Source organism: Natator depressus, chromosome 24, assembly GCF_965152275.1.
Source record: "Natator depressus isolate rNatDep1 chromosome 24, rNatDep2.hap1, whole genome shotgun sequence".
In the NCBI taxonomy this organism is placed as follows: domain Eukaryota; kingdom Metazoa; phylum Chordata; order Testudines; family Cheloniidae; genus Natator; species Natator depressus.
Genome location: NC_134257.1, coordinates 6004338 through 6022426, shown reverse-complemented (window position 1 = coordinate 6022426; position 18089 = coordinate 6004338). Strand labels below are relative to the sequence as shown.

At 54.2% G+C, this 18089-nt stretch overlaps 2 protein-coding genes across 5 annotated transcripts in view; one reads left to right on the top strand and one right to left on the bottom strand.

Annotated features, from left to right (window-relative positions):
- Positions 1-8274, top strand: part of LOC141977201 (perilipin-2-like) — a 44108-nt gene extending 35834 nt beyond the window's left edge. For 2 of the 3 annotated variants that reach the window (XM_074938566.1, XM_074938565.1), the window contains exon 6: positions 6208-8274. In XM_074938566.1, the coding sequence (XP_074794667.1) occupies positions 6208-6540 (333 nt within the window). In that variant the 3' untranslated portion in view covers positions 6541-8274. The remainder of the gene's footprint in view (positions 1-6207) is intronic. The other variant, XM_074938568.1, reaches the window with a different exon arrangement.
- A 4750-nt stretch (positions 8275-13024) lies between these two features.
- LOC141977042 (ras-related and estrogen-regulated growth inhibitor-like protein) lies at positions 13025-17382 on the bottom strand. 2 transcript variants are annotated; one of them, XM_074938255.1, is made up of 4 exons: positions 17253-17382; positions 16134-16187; positions 15962-16038; positions 13025-15247 (listed from the first exon to the last, which is right to left on the bottom strand). In XM_074938255.1, exons 1-4 carry the CDS (start codon positions 17365-17367, stop codon positions 14828-14830), a joined length of 666 nt encoding a protein of 221 aa, XP_074794356.1. In that variant the 5' UTR covers positions 17368-17382; the 3' UTR covers positions 13025-14827. The 2 variants fall into 2 exon arrangements, with proteins under 2 accessions (XP_074794356.1, XP_074794357.1); XM_074938256.1 differs by lacking the exon at positions 16134-16187 and having other exon boundaries at positions 15962-16074.
- Between the last annotated feature and the right edge of the window lie 707 nt (positions 17383-18089).

Genomic DNA, 18089 nt, shown 5'->3' with positions numbered 1-18089 from the left:
GACAGGGCAGCGCACAGAGCCACCTGGCCACGCCTTCCCATAGGAGCCAGAGGGGAGACATGCCGCTGCTTCTGGGAGCTGCTTGAGGCAAGCGCCGCCTGGAGCCTGCACCCCTGACACCCGCCCCCCGCTCCCCAAACCCCTGCCCCAGCCCTGATCCCCCTCCCACCCTCCGAATCCCTTGGTCCCACCCCAGAGCCCCCTCCTGCACCCCCAACTCCTCATTTCTGGCCCCACCCCAGAGCCTGCACCCACAGCCGGAGCCCTCACCCCCCTCCTGCACCCCAACCCCCAATTTCATGAGCATTCATGGCCCGCCGTACAATTTCCATACCCAGATGTGGCCCTCGGGCCGAAAAGTTTGTCCACCCCTGCGATAGGGCAATCCAAATAATCAGTAATAAGCCAGGGTCGGACGCCTCCACCCAGAGCCGGTGGTGGTAGCACGTGCAGCCTGGCAGCTGCCGGTGCCTCTGTCTGGCAGGGCAAGTGCAGGGCTGTGGCGAAGGGGAGGGCGAGGGAAAGCCGGGGAGGGGGGAGTGAGAGAACAGGACAGGGATCTGCAGAGAGCTCAGGTTGGAGCTGAACGAGGCCCGGCTTTTGACCGAGGTGTGAGAAGTTAATGAAGCAGGAAAGGGCCCGGGGTGCCTCATTTCCCCTCTGGTTAATTAGCTTCCTGGGCTAAGGGTCCCCCGTGAGCTTTTCTCGCACAGGATGTTCTGCCCCGTTTCGCCATTGTCCCCACGGGCGCGCAGTCAAAGAGCCCTTAATCCCCTTTGTCCACGTGGCACTTGCTCACACATACTTGTGCTGCGTGAGGTCAGCTGCTATCCCTGACCGCCAGCTCCCGGCCTCCCAGTGCCTACTGAAGCAAAGCCCCTGGCACAGCTGAAGTCAGGCCAGGCTGGGGGTTTAAAGCAACCTTGCATCCAAGTGGCTGAGGGTGTCACACGGCAGCCATGGGTTTCGGCTTGAGCTGATTCTACTTTGCATCTTGTCTTCCCCGCCGTCCCCAACCCTCCTGATAGCTCCAGTTGAGGGCAGGGGATTTAAATGGGATGGATGGTTTTGTGGTTAAAACATTGCACTGTGATTCAAGGAGACCGGGTACAATTCCTGGCCCTAGGCTCCCTGTGTGTGACAAAAAGAAAAGGAGGACTTGTGGCACCTTAGAGATGAAGTGAGCTGTAGCTCACGAAAGCTTATGCTCAAATAAATTTGTTAGTCTCTAAGGTGCCACAAGTACTCCTTTTCTTTTTGTGTGTGACAAGTCAATTGCCGTGCCTCAGTTTCCCCCACCTGTATGCTGGTGAGAACAACCCTTCCTTTGTGTCTCTTGTCTGTGAAGATTGCAAGCTCTTCGGGGCAGGGATTGCTATTATGGATTTCTGGGCAGTGCCTGGCATAATGGGGCCCCGATCTCAGTTGGGCCCCTGCTATGTTCCTGCCGAACAAAGAATGAAGGTTTCATTCTGGCAGCTGCCTCAGCTTCTGGGATGCAGGTTCCTTCCCTCTTCCACCGAAGAATCTGGTGGTGGTCAGTGCTAGAGACAAGACACTGGACTAGGCGGGCGCTGGGTCTGATCCAGGTTGGCAATGCCTATGTCTCCGTGTAGCCGCTGTGTAAGAACTTCAGGTCCAGCCAGCCTCTCTTTGAAGCCATCAGAAGACGAATGGCCCAGTTACTGTCTTCCAAAGCACCTTGGGGCCTCATGAACCGCTCATGACTTAATGCAATAGCCGTGTTCCCTTCACGCCGATCCCTGCTGGGAACAAAGCTTCCCCTGGCATGGCCTGTGCCCTAGCCAGATTTTCCCCCAGACCCCTCTCTTCTACAGGAGGAAATTGCTCTTCTCCTGAACAGGGGAGACGGCCGGGGGTTACTCTGGCTCTGCCATGCACTGGCGACTGGCCATGGTGCTAATGGCAAAGCGCAGGGCGCGTGAAGGCACCCGAGACAGTCTGTACTGCGACAGTGGAGTGGACGGGAGGGGAGAAGAACTAGATGTGATTTCTCTTCCCCTTCCCCAGGCCCCTTCTCTGCTTTGTCCGTGGAGCATCCATTGCCCTGACCAACCAAAGCGCTAAAGCGTTCTCTCCCTGTTCGAGTCAACGAGCTGAGCCGCAGCTGTGTCTCCGAGACCGTTAAGAGGGTGTCTGCAGCGCCGGGAGGGCAGTTTATGTAGCAAGCAAAAGGGGAAATTGACAACAGGGCATGATTCATGTCTTGCTGAAAGCATGTTCTGTTCCCAGAAGCCTGAAGGCCAGATTCTGATCTCGGGTGCGCCAGTGTGAATCCAGAGTGAATCCCTAGACTTTCATGGATGTCTACACCAGTGTAACTGAGAATCTGGCCCTACCTCCATTGACTGCAGTGGGGTTACTTTGGGCTTACACTGGTATAACTGGGATCAGAATCAGCCTACAATTCTATTGACTACAATAGAGTGACTCCAGATTCACATCAGTGTCATGGAGATCAGAACCTGTCCCTAGCTCCACTGACTCCAGAAAGGGTGCCCAGCATCAGAATCTGGCCTGAATTTGCCCATCACCTAATTTCCCCCTGCGTTTCAGTCTTCAGCACTTATGTCCTTGAAAATAATTTTACGCTCGTCTCCTGGCCTTGGGTTTCAGTCTGGAGAAGGACCGAGGAGGGCTCTGATTCAAGGCTGGGACAAGGGTCAGAACCTCATCTCCTAACCCATCCCTTTAATTTTGGGGCCAGGATAAAAGCTGCAGAGCCTCAGACACTACTACTTTCTGTTCCGAGTGCGAGGCGCGCTTCTTTGGCCCGCCTTTAATAATGAGCACATAACACAGCCCTAGAATAAATACATCTGGTCGAAACAAAAAAAACCCTCTTGTGATTTTCCCATTGGGTGGAATCGCATGCGACAAGTGCTAGTCGGGTTGGCTGGGAGGTGCTCAGATGCGACAGTGCTGGTGGGGGCTGTATAAAACCCCCCCACCAGCACTGTCGCATCTGAGCACCTCCCAGCCAACCCGACTAGCACTTGTCGCATGCGATTCCACCCAGTCAAATAGCAAAACCCTTCTGCCAGATTTGAGAGCAGATTCACAAAGATAGCTAGGTACCTAGAGGGGCATTTAGTGAGATTTAGAAAGTTGCCTATGGTGGTCAAGCACCTAACTCCTATTGAAAGTCAATGGGAGTTAGGTACCTAACTCACAGAGGTGATTTTTGCAAATCCTTTATTGAGTTTGGCCCTTGGTTCTGGATCATGTGCAAAAGTGCTGAGTAGATGGCCCAAAATTGGCAGAAGTCGCATGAGATCCACTAATTTCTCCTATTTAGTAGATGTTTTATTATTATTTGTCTGATGGTAGCACCTCAGAGCCCCAGTAATGAGCCCATGGTGTGGTGTTAGGAGCTGTACAAACATAGAACAAAGAGACAGGCCCTGCCCCAAAGATATTCCATTTCTGTCTTGCTCCCACTCTCTGTGCCCTGTTGCACGCTGTCTGGTAAACAGAACATGAACCCAACAAAGTATGAGCCGAGGTTTGAGACCCACCCATTACACCCACCCACTGCTGTGGTTAACCTGCAGGACACGCTGCTGTTGGGTTTTAATGTGGTTCACCTGTGGAACGCTCTACTCTAGGATATTAGTGAGGTTAACTTGTGGGACTCACAGCTGCTGTGTATTAGTGATATTTTCCTCTGGAACTCTCTGTTCCAGGATATTACTGTGGTTAACTAGCTGGTTTAATGTGCTGGATATTAGTCCGGTTTGCCTATGGAACTCTCTGCGACAGGATATTAGTGAGGTTAACCTGTGGGATTCACAGCTACTGGGTATTAGTGAGGTTTGCCTGTGGAACTCTCTGTTACAGGATGTTTTGAGCTTATCCCTGTGGGACTCTCCGCTGCTGGGTGTCACCCTGCCAAGGAGCTTAGTGAGATTCAGAAAAGAATTAGATGTTTATATCAATAAGGATTGCACCTGCTAGGACCATCAGAGAAGGGGTCTCCAACTTCATGCTGCAGGGCTCCATCCAGTCACCAGAGCAGGGGGAGCTAATGGGGGACTCTCAGGGGTGGATACCGCACTCTAGATGGACCGAAAGCCTGCTCCAGGGGCAGCGATTCTTGTGGCTCGGGTGAAAGTCACCGTTACATACCAGATGCTCGCCTCGTCCGGCTTCTCCAGACAGCCGGGTGCCGTCCCGTAAGCCGCTTCCTAAAACAGAGCTAGCAAAATACCTTCTGGAAAGACAATGAGCTCATGTGTGAGGCCTGCAGGATGTACAGCAGCCAGGGGTCACTGGGGAGTGCGGCAGGTCTGGGGCTCAGCAGCTCTCTGCTGTCTGTCATCAGCGGGGCAGTGGAGAGATCCAATGTCAGTAACTCTCGTGCCGGGGAGGCCTGAGCCGAAAGGCTGGTTCAGGGTGGGGGTGGGGTTGTAACGGGGCAAAAAAGTCGCAGACAAAACCTTTTTCTGTTGGAAAAATGCTGTTTCAGGGGGAAGCGTCGGTTTCCAGGGAACGGTGCCGACAGCAGGTTGGTTTAGATGAAAATGTTGCCAGGAAGGTTGCTTAGGCCCAGGATGGAATTTGTGCTCAGAGGGAGAGACACCCACCCCAAAATAGACAACAGCCTGCTGGTTAGGACGGGCACGTGGGAGACCCAGGTTTGGGTCCCTTCTCTGTCTGAGTCAGACCAAGGACTTGAATGCAAGTGACCGAACCGCTGGGCTAGAGAGTTGGCCTGTCTCTTTGGCCCAAGGGCTATTTAATTATTTGTAAAGGGGGGACGGGGGAACGAGGTAATGTTGGCAAGAGAGAGACGAGCTTTTGAACTACACAGAGCTCTTCTTCGGGTCTGGGAATGGTACTCCAAGGGTATTTCTACACTGTAGTGTACGCCCAGGGTTCGGACTCAGGCTCACACCTAACTCTGCTTCTGTCTATACACAAATTGCGCCAACCCAGGTCTCAGGACCTCCTCCCACCCCCCGGGGGTGGAGGGTCTGAGCCTGAGTCAAGCTGGGATTCAGGGTCCAAGCCCTATTGCTTTGCAGCGTAGATACAGCCACGCTGGATTCATGCTCTGGGAGTCCACTAAAAATTTCCATAATCACACTGGCCCACATTCTTTGTCCTCTGGACAGTCCAGTTTGGTGGACAGTCGAGGTTTCCCGCCTTGCATTATGAACCAAGGACTGGAGCAGCCACATATTGGGAGGGCTCTAGAAAGTCTGGGATAGGGTGGTTGGACTTGTGTCCGAATAATACAGTGTAGACACCGGAGCTCTGGTTCCCTTCGGGTTCAACAATTCCTAGCCTGGGGTCCCAAATGAGTGTAGATGACATTTCAAAGTTCCTCATTTCCCGGGAGACGGAAATTCTGCTTTTTCTGGCCAGCTGTAGCGCCGAGTGCCGCCAGCCCTGGTTAAAGCCATCGTGGTGGGGCAGTAATGGAGGGTAACCTGCAGAGCACACGGCTGCAGGCTTGTGCTGTGAACGGAGAATGTTTCCATCTGGGGTAGCTTCCTCAGTATCAAAATCTTAGGTGATGGTAGCCGCGGGGGAGATTTGGCTGAGGATGCAGAGGGACGGTTAACCCTTTGTAAACTCTCCCAGGATGCTTGTGTCTATTTCCCCCTGCAATGAAGATCCGGCCTCTATGTAGACAGAACATGGGTGCTCCCTATGGAGGGGTCAACCTAGGCAGACCCCGTGCGGTGACCCAAAGCAGCAGGGAGCTAGAGAACCACAGGGTCTGTCTGTGTCCACCAGTCTCAGTGAGACAGCCCCTTTCCCTCCATGACAGCCCAGTTGCCTCTCAGCCACCAGGGATGCTGTGAGGTTTTGTACCAGTAACTCCCCATTGCCCGCTGCTTCCCAGCCCCAATGACCAGTCCGGAACCAGCCCAGGGGGGAGCTGGGGCCTCACCAGACCAGGAGGCAGGCCCGGTAAGGCTGGCCGTGCCAGGCCTCTGCACAGGGCCTGAGTGGCTTGAAAGCAGCAGCTTCCAGAAGGGACCGTTGCCAGGAGTGCTTTCTAATCACATCTGAGCAGAGTGACCCTGCGCTAGCCGGGTCTTACATAAGAGCCGTTAATGGCTCATACAGGCGGGGATGAAAATAGACTCACATCAGGATGTTAGGAGGGATGGGGCGGGGGGTGATTCCACACCGGTGACCTCCCTCAGGCTCATCTTGTTGTTTCCCATCCAGCTGAGACGTCGACTCTACCGCGCTCTGGTTGCTCTGACCGAGACAGGTGACTCAGACCCAAGCCCCCAGCCTGGCTTCCCCCGGGACCCCATCCCCATCCGGCTCGTCCAGAGGAGGCGATCCAGCTCAGGACACACAAGCAGTAAGGCCTCTAGCGACAAGCACAGCATCCAGGATGGGAGCAGTCCTGGGTCCACCCCATCGCCCGCCCGGAGAGGTCTCCCCACCGCCCTGAATCGGGATCCCCCTGCCAAGAAGACTCAATCCCCACCCTCTGCGGCCAGGCGGCTCTGGGAGGGCGGGGACCTCTCCTCCTTGGGCAAAGAGATGTGAGCATGCAGCCAGGACATTCCCCCCACCCCTTCTCTGCCATAACCGCTGGGAGCCGGGCGGGAAGTGGGATTTGCGTCCCGCGGGGCATTCCAGGATTTCGAAATTTTGTTTTCTCCCAGATCTGGGCAGAAAGTCGAAATCTCGGAATCTTTCGCAAAACAAAATAATATGAAATCATGCGTGAAGACCTTATCGAAATTGTTTCATTTCGACTTTATCATTTCACCTATTACAGAGGGAGGCAGAGTGGCCTAGTGGCTAGCGCACTGACCTGAGACTCAGAAGACCTGGGGTCTATTCTGAGCTCTGCCAGTGGCCTGCTGGGAGACTTCCCTTTCCGTGCCCCAGTTTCCCCATCTATAATATGGGGGAAATGAAGCACTTAGAGGTCTATGGATGAAACTTGCTATATAAGCGCTAGGTTAATAGTATATTTATTAGATTATAAAGTCAAAATGATAAAGGTGAAATGAAACATCTGGATAATTTCAACAAAATTGTTACCTTCCCACGAGACATTTTGATTTTTATTGAATCAAATTTTCCCCAAGGGAAAAACATTCTGTTGGGAAATTTGTAGCTGGTTCTAGGCTGGGAAGCTTTAGGCCAGGAATAGAATTGGGGTGGGGGGCTGAGCAGAACCAGTTAATATCCTGCAGCAGGGGGCTCTGTAAGTTAACCTGAAACATCATTCTGCAACAGGAAGTTCCACAGAATAGCCTCAGATATCATGCTGCAGCAGGGAGTTCCCCAGGATAACCTCAGTTAATATCCCACAGCTGGGAGTTCTGCAGGTTAACCCCCCTAACATGCCCAGTGGTAAACATGCCAACAGCCATCCCCTGTGGAAGGCATCTTATCCAGCGACCAGCACGCCAGCCCAATCCCATTGCTGGCAGCTGCCAAGCCTTCGCTCCCCTATTAACTGACACCCCATCACATCTTCCCCAACTACCACAGCTATGCTTCCAAAGGACCCCTGTCTCCCAAGGACAGTAATGGTCCCCACAGCTGAGCGGCGCTTACTGAACTCAGTCTAAAGTCTCATGCATTTCCAGCTCTTCCAAGCAGTTTGCTCTGACGTAGAGGAGATGGTCCAGGGCTAAATCTCACATGCAAAACACCCCCAATGCAGTGGAAGTGCCGGCTTTACCAAATAGCTGGCATATATCAGCTTTAGCACCCAGTCCTGCAGAGCGCCCTTCGCTCCCTCTGGCTTCAAACACGCAGGAGCAGTGTGCAAAAGGGGGCCCTCGATTTTGTATCCTGTCCTTCCATGCGAGTGTACCCTAAGTGGCTTTATGGCATTAGGAAGCTAAATCATATAGAGTAGAGAGGGCCTGGATCTGCCGGAAGCACGGGCTGGGGAGGAGAGATGCAGGACGGCTGCCCCAGGGGAGTGAAGCTGCACTGGAGAAGGCTCTTGCGCCGAGAAAAGCTGGCCTGCATGTAAGGGGAGAGAGAGGAGGGTGGAGTTAGACAAGCCAGGGAGAGAGAAGAGATGGCATTATAGGGAGGTGGTTTTAGTGGCAGCTGCTGCATGGGAACCCTTTGTGGCTCTCGCACGACTGAGTCGTCATCTCCAAAGACACTGCAGCAGGATAGGCTCCCTCGATCCAGGGCCCTCGTGAACGAGCTTTGGTCAGTTTTGCTCCAAGGCTAGGTTCCTCTCCCTCTGGCATTTCCCTTCCTGTGCTTGTGTTCTGTAAAAGGTAATAAAAAAATAAATACATAAACCCAGCCTCCCAGCCATGTTCACTGGAGCCTGCCATTTTCTTGTGTCTGCAAACTGGAACAGCTCACTCAGAAATAGCAATCCTTGGTTCCTTCATCACTTGCTCAGACTCTCAGAACATGCTGTGCACATGGGTGTTATCCCCCACTTTACAGGTGGGGAAACTGAGTCACAGAGAGACTATGTGACTTGTCACAGGGCATGTTAGTGACAGAGCTGGGAATAGACTCCAGGAATCCTAAATTCCCATCCTAGACAACACTCCCCACCCCAGTGTTGGGAATGGAACCCAGGAGTCCTACCTCCCAGCCCCCTGGTTCTAATTGCTAGACCCCACTCTCTTCCCAGAGCCAGACATAGAATGTCCTGTCTCTCAGCCCCCTGTTTAAATCACTAGATCACACTCCTCCCAGGGCCAGGAAGTTGCATTCTCCTGCTGAAGGCATCCTGCAGCTAGTTCCCCATGTCTGTGTTAAACAATAGATTGGGGGGGCACTTTGGATTGTATCTAAACAGGGTGCACCTGTCTCAAATAACCTGCCATTCCCATTCGGGCTGGCTTAGAGCCTGGTCTCTCCTCCCTTCCTTTGCAGTTCCAGAAGAGGGCTGAGTGGCTGCAGGCTCCAGGCCCATGCGAGCGGCAGTATGCAGGCCCGGTGCATTGTATGCGCCCTCAGACTGTGGCTTTGCAAAATATGTATCCCTCTTTAGCTTGATTTTCCCCTCAGAGACAAGTCCAGTGACTCCAATGTGTGTTCCCCTGACTTACACCAGTTTGAGGTGCGAATCAGGCCCTGCGAGACCACTGTGGAATTGCTCCACCTCTCCCTTAGCTCGCACACGTACATTTCACTCGCCCCGCAGCCAGCGGGTGCAGCACCAGGGTCAGCAAGTGGGCCAGAATCTGATCTCATGCCGGTTTCACACTGGCGAAGCCCCATTGATTGCTCCTTTTCGACACTGGGGAAAGTGAGTGGAGAATCCAGCCCTGCGACTCTGTAGTGAGGCTATTGATTGACGAATCTGGTGTCCCCTCACCCGCTGTTAAATGAGTCTTCTGTTCTATTCCTTGCCCTCATGTTCTTCCTTTTCAGTTCTTCGAGCCTCCTTCAATCGCTGCCTTGCTGAGAGCGCACAGAAGCCGATGCTTATTGGTGTCTCTACAGACACAGGATGGGTGTTACCTCCGTACTTCAGGGGGCCTTTTGATCAAGTAATTTGCCTGGAGTCTTCCAGAGATCTGCCTTATGGAGCTGATTTTCCAAGATCCTCAATGCCCCCAGCGGCTGTTGACTTCAGCTGCGTTTGTGGGTGCTCAGCATCTCTGAAGAGCAAGCCCCAGGCCTCTTCTTTATCTCACTGTTCAGAGGCTGCTTGACCCTTCCTGGTAGGGCCAGGTGAAGGTGCCCCCAGCCCATAAATGTTACAGTGGAGGTAAAGGTGGACCGGAGCTGCAGAATTCAGATCCAAGTCCTGTTTCCACCCAGGGTTTGGTTTCAGCCCGTTCCGGAGTTGAGATCCACCTGGAGGTGTTTGGCTCCAAGCCCCAGCTCCATCACCCTGCCCCTGGTGCTGTCATTTACACCAGCGCAGTGTGCGTGTCAAATGCTACCTTTCTGAGCCGGTGCTTTGCATGGTATACACAATGGCCACCAGTGCAGAGAATCAGGCCCCTGGTGCATGGGAGGTAACGGCTGCTGCTAGACAGAGCAGTGTCTTGAGAGCCTGGGGCCCCTTTGTAACTGGAAAGCCGGAGCCCCATGCACCCAGCTGTTTACCCAGAATTACCTTCCACTTTAACTCCTGGTAGGTCAGTAGATCGTTATCTGGCACGATCCATGGTCAGTGGCCCTCTGTGCTTGGCTCCTAACACAGCACATGCATGATGGACATTGTCCAAGCTCACCCTTCCACACTGCTGGCCTTCCTCTTTCATTAAGGTAACAAAGCCCTCACGCAGGACTGTGCTTATCATGATAAACCTTAGCCCCCCTCTCTCCTAAGCTCCATCCTGAGCAGGCTCATTACATCTTTTCCCTATGGGCCCTCTTCTAGCTCTCCCTTCACTCCCAGACTCTCAGCCTTTATGTTGTTGAGCAGGATTAATCAGGCCCGACCTGGTCTGGCTGAAAGGGTGAGTCAGTAGAGTAGCTCTGCACCTCCATACAAGGTTCCTGTTTAATGCCCTAAACCAGATAGAACAGATCCTTTGATTCACCTTCCATGATCCAAAAGGGCCCATTGTTTCTTGATATGGCAGCTTTAGGGGGATTGGTGAACAGGGATGTCAAATATATTTCCATCAGCACCAGGATGGGACCCTACATTTTTTATTTGATCTGTGCTGCCTTTAACTTCTATCTTTCCCTGCATGTCATTTTTTATAATGTTCTTTGCACGGTCCTTCTTTACAGACAGCCTCAGATTCCACACACCCCAGTCCCTACTGGATTGGGAGACTGGGCCGGATTCTGATCCCTGGTGCAAACCCAGAGTCACTCTGCTGCGTTTGATTTACACCAGTATAAGAGAGATCAGAGCCTGGCCCGTAGCTGCTACTGGGCTCTCCCAAATCCAGAGCCTTTCTGTAACATCCTGGAAATGACGGGAGCTGACCTTTGTTTGCTGTGTTGCCCCCAGCAAGGGGAAATGACCGCATCTCTGTGAATGCTCAGCCCGTTGTGAGGTTATCAGATTCCTGAGATGACGCTGACTAAGGGGGCATGGCCCCAGAGCTCTGGGTCACCTTGTAGCACCCCGGCTCAGGGGAGAATGTGTGGGCCTCCACACAGAGGGGTAAATGCTATTCCAGGTCATTGGCTTCAGTGTATGGACTCCAGTGTAAAACCAAACACAGATCAGTGCTGGTGTGAGGCATCCCAGGTGCTCGATCCCTTTGTTTATCCACCCAGAACAGATAGCAGCAGGGCAAGCTTCACACCTGCACTGTCCCCGAGAGACTAGTTGTTTGCAGGGTTGTTGTAGCCGTGTGGATCCCAGGGAGAATAGATCCATTTCCATCTTCAGTGCCTGAGTGCGGAGCCCCATGTGCACTGGCAAACAGGGGGTTAACTCTCTGCCTAGGTCCTTATAATGTCCCTTATCAGCATACAATTGCAAATGGTCTTTATCTCCATGCTGCACATGGGAAAACTGAGGCACAGAGAGAGCGCTCAAGTGACTTGCCCAGGGTCACACAGTGAGTCTGTAGCAGAGCTAGGCATCAAATTCAGGTCTCCAGAGCCCCAGCCCAGTGTCCTATGACTGAACCAATTGGTTTAGTAGAGAGGGCTGGATTCCAGGTGTACTATGGTCCCTTGGCTGGGATATAAACTCAGGACTTCATACTCCCTTCAGTCCACCGTGGATTCCCCCACTCATGTCTGTGGGAGGCTGGTAATAAGAGCAAGGGGGTGGATCAGGGCGTGACTGTGGCTGTTCTCTGCTGCTGAGGGCCCATGGGGAGCAGAGCATAAGTTAGAGCAGCCCTGAGGCCACTCTGATTTACACTGGAGGCTGGGCAGAATGAAAGACTTAATGCCTTCCCTCCCCCCTCCAGCCTGGGTGGAGTGACTGAGGCTCAGGCCCCATGTGTCATTTACACCACCCCAGAATTTCCCCCACAGACGTCCCCACCTGAGTCAGGGCTGCAGGCGGCCCTAGGCTCTGCTTGGACGCTGGGTAACGCTGCCAAATGCCCACCTGTGGGGGAGCTGCCTCCCGAGAACCCACGGATGGTGACTGTCACAGCACGTGGACGTCAGTTCCATGCCCCCCTCCCACTCAGCTTCACAAATAGCACCGACAGCCTCCCTCCGCTCCTCAGCCGCAGCTTCTGCCGCATGGCTGGGGACAGGGTGGTCCAAAGTGCTGCGTAGATTCCGCCCCCGTCTGGGTGGCTGCAGATCAGCCGGCTCCCTCTGTCCAGCGCCTGGGACAGTGCGAGCACTTCTTTGCAGGGCTCCACCCGGTGCCGGGAGGAAGGGAAAATTAACTGCAGTAAGACACCAGGAGCAGGAGTGACTCATCTGAGGTCAATCACAGGGAGAGCGCCCAGGAGTCCTGGCTCCCGCTCCCCTCCTTTAACCCACCAGGCTACACTCCCTCCTAGACGTGGGTCCCAGGAGTCCGCTTACTCTGTCCACTAGAACCCAACCTGCAAAGAAAACCCCCTTGCTCTGTGCTGTGAAAAGTGGCCCAGGGCACAACAACTCATTACACTGTGGCCTCCTGCTCTGACCTCAGCACAGACTGTATCTGTGCAGAAGGGACCTGCCACTCCATTCGCTGCTCATCCCTTTGGCTTTGTAGTGTGGGAGAGGGTTAAATAATAACCACTCGCTCTTATCACCAGCAGGTCTCAAAGCGCTTTCCAAAGGCAGGCAGTATTATTATCCTCATTTTACAGACAGGGAAACTGGGGCACACAGCGGGGATGTGACTTGCCCGCAGTCACCCAGCAGCAGAGTTGGGACTAGAATCCAGGTTTCCTGCGTCCCCCAGGCAGTTCTCCATCCACTAGGTAACAGATCAGTGCCAGAGCCCCTCTATTGTCTGTTCATTACTTAGAAATCTGACCCCCCCCAAACTTTTTTTCCCCCCTGTTGTAATATCTGGGCCTGAGTAACTTGCCCAGATCACCCAGGGTGTCGATGGCAAAACCAGGAACCGAACGCAGCTCCTTTGAGATTTTCCTCCAAGGGTGAAGAGTCATAGTGAAAGCATCAAACTATTTTCTTTTATAACATACAAACTTTTATTGCCCATCCAAAAATAACATTTTTTCCACAATCATTTATTTTTTCTAATGTGCAAGTAGAATATTTTAACCGGAAAAAAAATTCCAGATGTAAACATTCGCTCTGATGAAGAACGCTCCCAATAAGTTAAATATTTATGTTATTCACAAATATACAACAGTTCACATTTTAGTCAGGAGAATTTGTATTCCAGTTGCTGGAGACAATAACATCATCCACTCACCCTGGGACAGGTGGCATTTAAAATGACCCTGCCTTAAATACTGAAAGCCCTATCTATCAGCAACTCTATGTTTCTAATATTCTAGGTTGAGAATTTGGCTTTGGAAAAAATCAATAATAGTTTAACACTTTGCAACTAATGAAGCCTCACACCACACAAACTGTGAGGTAGGCATTATTATCCCCATCTTACAGATGGAGAAACTGAGGCACAGGGCGGGATGTGATTTGCCCAAAGTCACACAGCAAATCAGTGGCAGAGCCGGGAATTGAACCCCGGAGTCCTGAGCCTTCTGTCACTAGCCTTCGCTGCATGCAATGACAAATGCCACCGTTGTTGCTTAAGGTGTGCAGTAAAAGGCCTGGATTTCCTCTGTCAGTTACACTGATGTAAATTCAGAGTCACTCCACTGACTAATGGAGTGACTGTGGATTTACACTGGTGTAGCTGACGAGTCACGCAATGCATTAGATTCTGCTCTCAGTTACAGCAAGTGTAAATCCAGAGTGACTCTGTTAAAGTCTTTGGGTTCAGACCAACATAACTGAGATCAGAACCTGGCCCGATGACTTTTCCTGCTAAAAGTTATTTGGAAACCCAGCAGAAGAACCAATGCAACCCAGTGGGGCTGGCGCAAGCTACTCAAATTTCAGTAAGCCCCATTATTTCATCACCAGATTCTAATCTTTTTCTCTACTACCCAAGGGTTTAGAGCCAAGTTTTAAAACATGGGCCCCTTAAAAATACGTAAACTTTGTGCTTCAGGCTCTTAGGTTGCTGCAGACAGTCGTTCCTTTGGTTAAGAGGGCCCAATGCTTGAACTTCAAGCAAAGATTTTATACATTGCCCCTCACTGTGGTATCTGACTTTCAATGGGAGTTCAGCCTGAATTCAGGCTCCGGTCCCATATACTGACCTTACCATCCAAATATGGGATCTGGGTGACAGATTCTCTGCTTCCTCATGTTCCAAATTTGGTGCAGTTTCATGGAGCAGTGCAAATTTCCTCCAGCAGGGATTTTGGCCCTCTGGAGTCAAAGTGCCCGTAAAATGCTGCCTTTCAGCGTTGCTAAGATTACACGCCCACTCGGCACTGGTGTGAATGCTTCCACAAAGCACAGGTGTCAGGGGAGAATTGGGCACCCAAATGTCCACTTGACAAACCTGGTTCACTGTAAACATAGCTCGTTCACCCTCCCCGCGAAATGCACCACCTCTGGGGTGGAGCACAGCCGCTCTTTAACAGCCACACGGTCACAATTTTTAGGAAGGGGCATGTGGAGAATCGTTCCTCCAGCGGAAACTGCCAGTGGGCACAGGTAGGGAGGCGGAATGTAATTACTATCCCGATTATATCGCAGACCCCAGCCAGAGCTCCCAGCAGAGAAGGCCAGGGGCACACACAGAGAGCTGCTTCCCCATGGCTCTTGCCATGTACCCTCGTCAAGGGGCTCATCCGGTGCTCCATGCCACGCTGAGGAACTGGCGACACCCAAGCCACTGGCGCGTGCTTCGGCTACGTTCCGTTGTCCCCACGATCCGAGCTCTCCTCGAGGGACCCCTCCTCGGTCATTCTGTCCTCCTCCTCCCAAAGACGGCTGACATGCTGCGGACGATGCTGCGGATGCCCACGGCCTTCTTGCCAGAGCTCCTGGAGTCCCGCACCAGGTCGAGGAGCTCGTGGAAGACCACCAGGGCGCCGTGGTACGTCTCGGCGGCTGAGATCTCGAAGAAGCCCGAGTTTGTGGAGAGGGCCAGGAGCCGTCCTTCCTCGCTGGAGACGGCCCGCCGGTGCTGCAGGTCCCGCTTGTTGCCCACCAGGATGATGGGCGCTTTCTCGGAACTGCCCCGTCTCTTCAGCTGCCGGATGCGCTGGAGCTGCTGGCGGGCCAGGTGGAAACTGGAGCGGTCGCAGATGCTGTAGACCACGACGAAGCCGTCCGCCCAGCGCAGCTGCTTGTCGCTCACCCAGCCCTGGAGCTCAGCGGCCTGGAGAGGAGGCGGGGGGGGGAGGGGGTTAGAGAGAGCGGGACAAAAACCAGGAGTTAGCCAGGGCGAAGAGGCCATCACATCGTCACTACAGTGACCAGATCAACCCCCTTTCTTGCCTCAGCCCAGCCGGGGAGGAAATGGGCGGCAGTGTGTGTGTGTGTGTGTGTGTGTGTGTGAGAGAGATGAAAGGATTTTCCCTCCAGGTGCCGCAAGGCACAACTGACCAGTGGGAGGGGAGGGAAGGTCTGGCTATTACTGGGGAAGAGCTGAAGCAGCCATCTTTGTTGAGGGCACATGAAGACGCTAGTGAGTGCCTGACATTGGTCGCTTCAGGAGTAGTACCAGGCCACTGGGGAGGGTCAGTTCTGTCAGCAATGTTCTCACCCTTCCCCCTCGATCTTTATTCAGCCTCCCTCCCACGAAAAGTAATTGGGTGCCATTTCTCAGCCTTGGGTGGGCTGGAAGCCAAGGTGGCCATGTTTGTTGTGGGCATATGGCGGCCCTCTGAGGGCAGAGAGGTTTCCTGTAGGCCCCGCAGAACCAGAGCATGTTTGTCCTTGCCCATGTGCCCCTCTAGGAGGGGAAGCGGGGGGGGGCTCCATCTGCTGAGAGGACACCTGTCTTGTTAGGAGCTGGCCTGAGGCCCAAGAAACCCATTCGGTCCCCAAAGCCATTTGCCTGGGTTGGAAGCCACAGGCTGCGATTTCTCACCTGGGGGCAGGTGGAGTCCCAGATGCTGAAGCAAACGTCTCTGCCTCCAACCATCACGTTGTGCGTGTAAACGGATTCTGGAGCCGCACAGGGAGGGGAGGGAAAAGAGGGAGCTGTTAAGAGAGTATGGACTTGAAAGTAAGAAAGAAAGTCATATCCCAAAGCTACTCACCAATATCCCCGTATTCACCAATAAACCTCCGGGTGAGGAATCGGACTGTCAGAGCTAGAACAAAAGAGACCCAACGTTACTCCGGCTGGCACCAAGCTGAGCCCGGATCGCCCGGCAGGACTGAAAGCGATTCCTGGGCCTCCCAGCGCGTCCCCTCGCGCCCGCATGCTCCCAGTGGGAGCAGGGTGGTGGGCAATGCCAGAGCGGGAACTCAGAGAACAGCCGTTCACACGCACATAGTACAGCGTGGCTTGTTCCCAGCCATGGGGGCAGTGGGAGGACAGGAGGGTGGAAGGAAGGGAGCAGTGGGAGCATTGGAGGAAGGGGGCAGTAGGAGGCAGGGAGGGTGGAAGGAAGGGAGCGGTAGGGGGCAGGGAGGGTGGAGGGAAGGATGGAGGCAGTGGGAGATGGCGGGGAGGGGGCAGTGGTGGGCAGGAAGGGTGGAAGGAAGGGAGCAGTGGGGGGACAGGAGGGAAGGGAGAGGTAGGGGGCAGAGATGGTGGAGGGAAGGGAGCAGTAGGGGGCAGGGAGGGTGGAGAGGATGGAGGCAGTGGGAGATGGCGGGGAGGGGGCAGTGGTGGGCAGGAAGGGTGGAGGGAAGGGGGCAGTGGGGGGCAGGGAGGAGGGCAGGATGGAGGAAGGGGGCAGTGGGGGGCAGGGAGCAGTGGGGGGCAGGGAGGGTGGAGGGCAGGATGGAGGAAGGGGGCAGTGGGAGGCAGAGTGGAGGGGGCAGTGGGAGGCAGAGTGGAGGGGGCAGTGGGAGGACAGGAGGGAGGAAGGGGGCAGTGGGAGGACAGGAGGGAGGAAGGGGGCAGTGGGAGATGGAGGGGAGGGGGCAGTGGGAGGACAGGAGGGTGGAGGGCAGGATGGAGGAAGGGGGCAGTGGGGGGCGGAGGGGAGGGAGCAGTGGGGGGCGGAGGGAAGGGGGCAGTGGGGGGCAGGATGGAGTGGAGGGGGCAGTGGGAGGCGGAGGGAAGGGGGCAGTGGGAGGACAGGAGGGAAGGGGGCAGTGGGGGGCAGGATGGAGGAAGGGGGCAGTGGGAGGACAGGAGGGTGGAGGGAAGGGGGCAGTGGGGGGCAGGGAGGGTGGAGGGAGGCTGCGGGGTGCCCAACACTCACCGGATTTCCCCACTTTCTCCGCTCCCAGCACCAGGATGTTGGCTTCCACTTTGGGCTGGCTCCCCTCGGACATCCCGCCGGGCTGCTGGGGCGCCGCGCGGAGCTGAACGACCATTTGGGGCGCGGGGCGGGCTCGGGGTCCGGGGCGGGCGCTGCTGCTCTGCGAGTCCGGACAGCGCCGGAGCCTGGTTTATAGGGGAGAGGCGGAGCCGGGGTTTGAGTGACGGACACACAGGGACAGCTCCCCCCCACCCCCCCGCAACGCTCTGGTGCACACGCACACACACACACACACACAGAGCCAGACACAAACATTGGCTCACAACACCGAGGGCGCACACACCCAGTCATTGTTACAGAGACACACGCAGACACACACAAGTACAGGTTCACAATACACAACCCAGGGCACACGCACGTACACACACACTAGGGGACACGCAAAATCCATGGCGTGCACACAGTCATTCACACAGAGACACAAACACTGGCTCACAACGTACACACACAAAACCCAGCACACCAACACACAGTCCAGGATGCACACAGACACACAGATGCACACTTTATTTTCACAGAGAGACACACACAAATACAGGTTTACAACACATACGCAACTCTGGGGGTATGCATACATACACACATTTTCACAGATTCACAACACACACACAGAGCCCTGTGCAGCCTTACACACAGAGGCACACAAATACCGATTCCCAGCACATGCACGCACACACACACACATACGCACACACACCAGGGCATCCTCATGGAGACTCACAAGAATTTATGCAGAGATACACGTATATGCACACACAAATGCAGGATCATCGACAC

Excerpts from the sequence above, each read along its gene's own strand:
- LOC141977042 (XM_074938255.1), bottom strand. The coding sequence starts at position 17,367 with ATGGTCGTTCAGCTCCGCGCGGCGCCCCAGCAGCCCGGCGGGATGTCC. Across the intron at positions 16,039-16,133 it reads TGGTGAATACGGGGATATTG|AATCCGTTTACACGCACAAC; the intron begins GTGAGTAGCTTT and ends GTGCGGCTCCAG. Across the intron at positions 15,248-15,961 it reads GGGACTCCACCTGCCCCCAG|GCCGCTGAGCTCCAGGGCTG; the intron begins GTGAGAAATCGC and ends CCTCCTCTCCAG.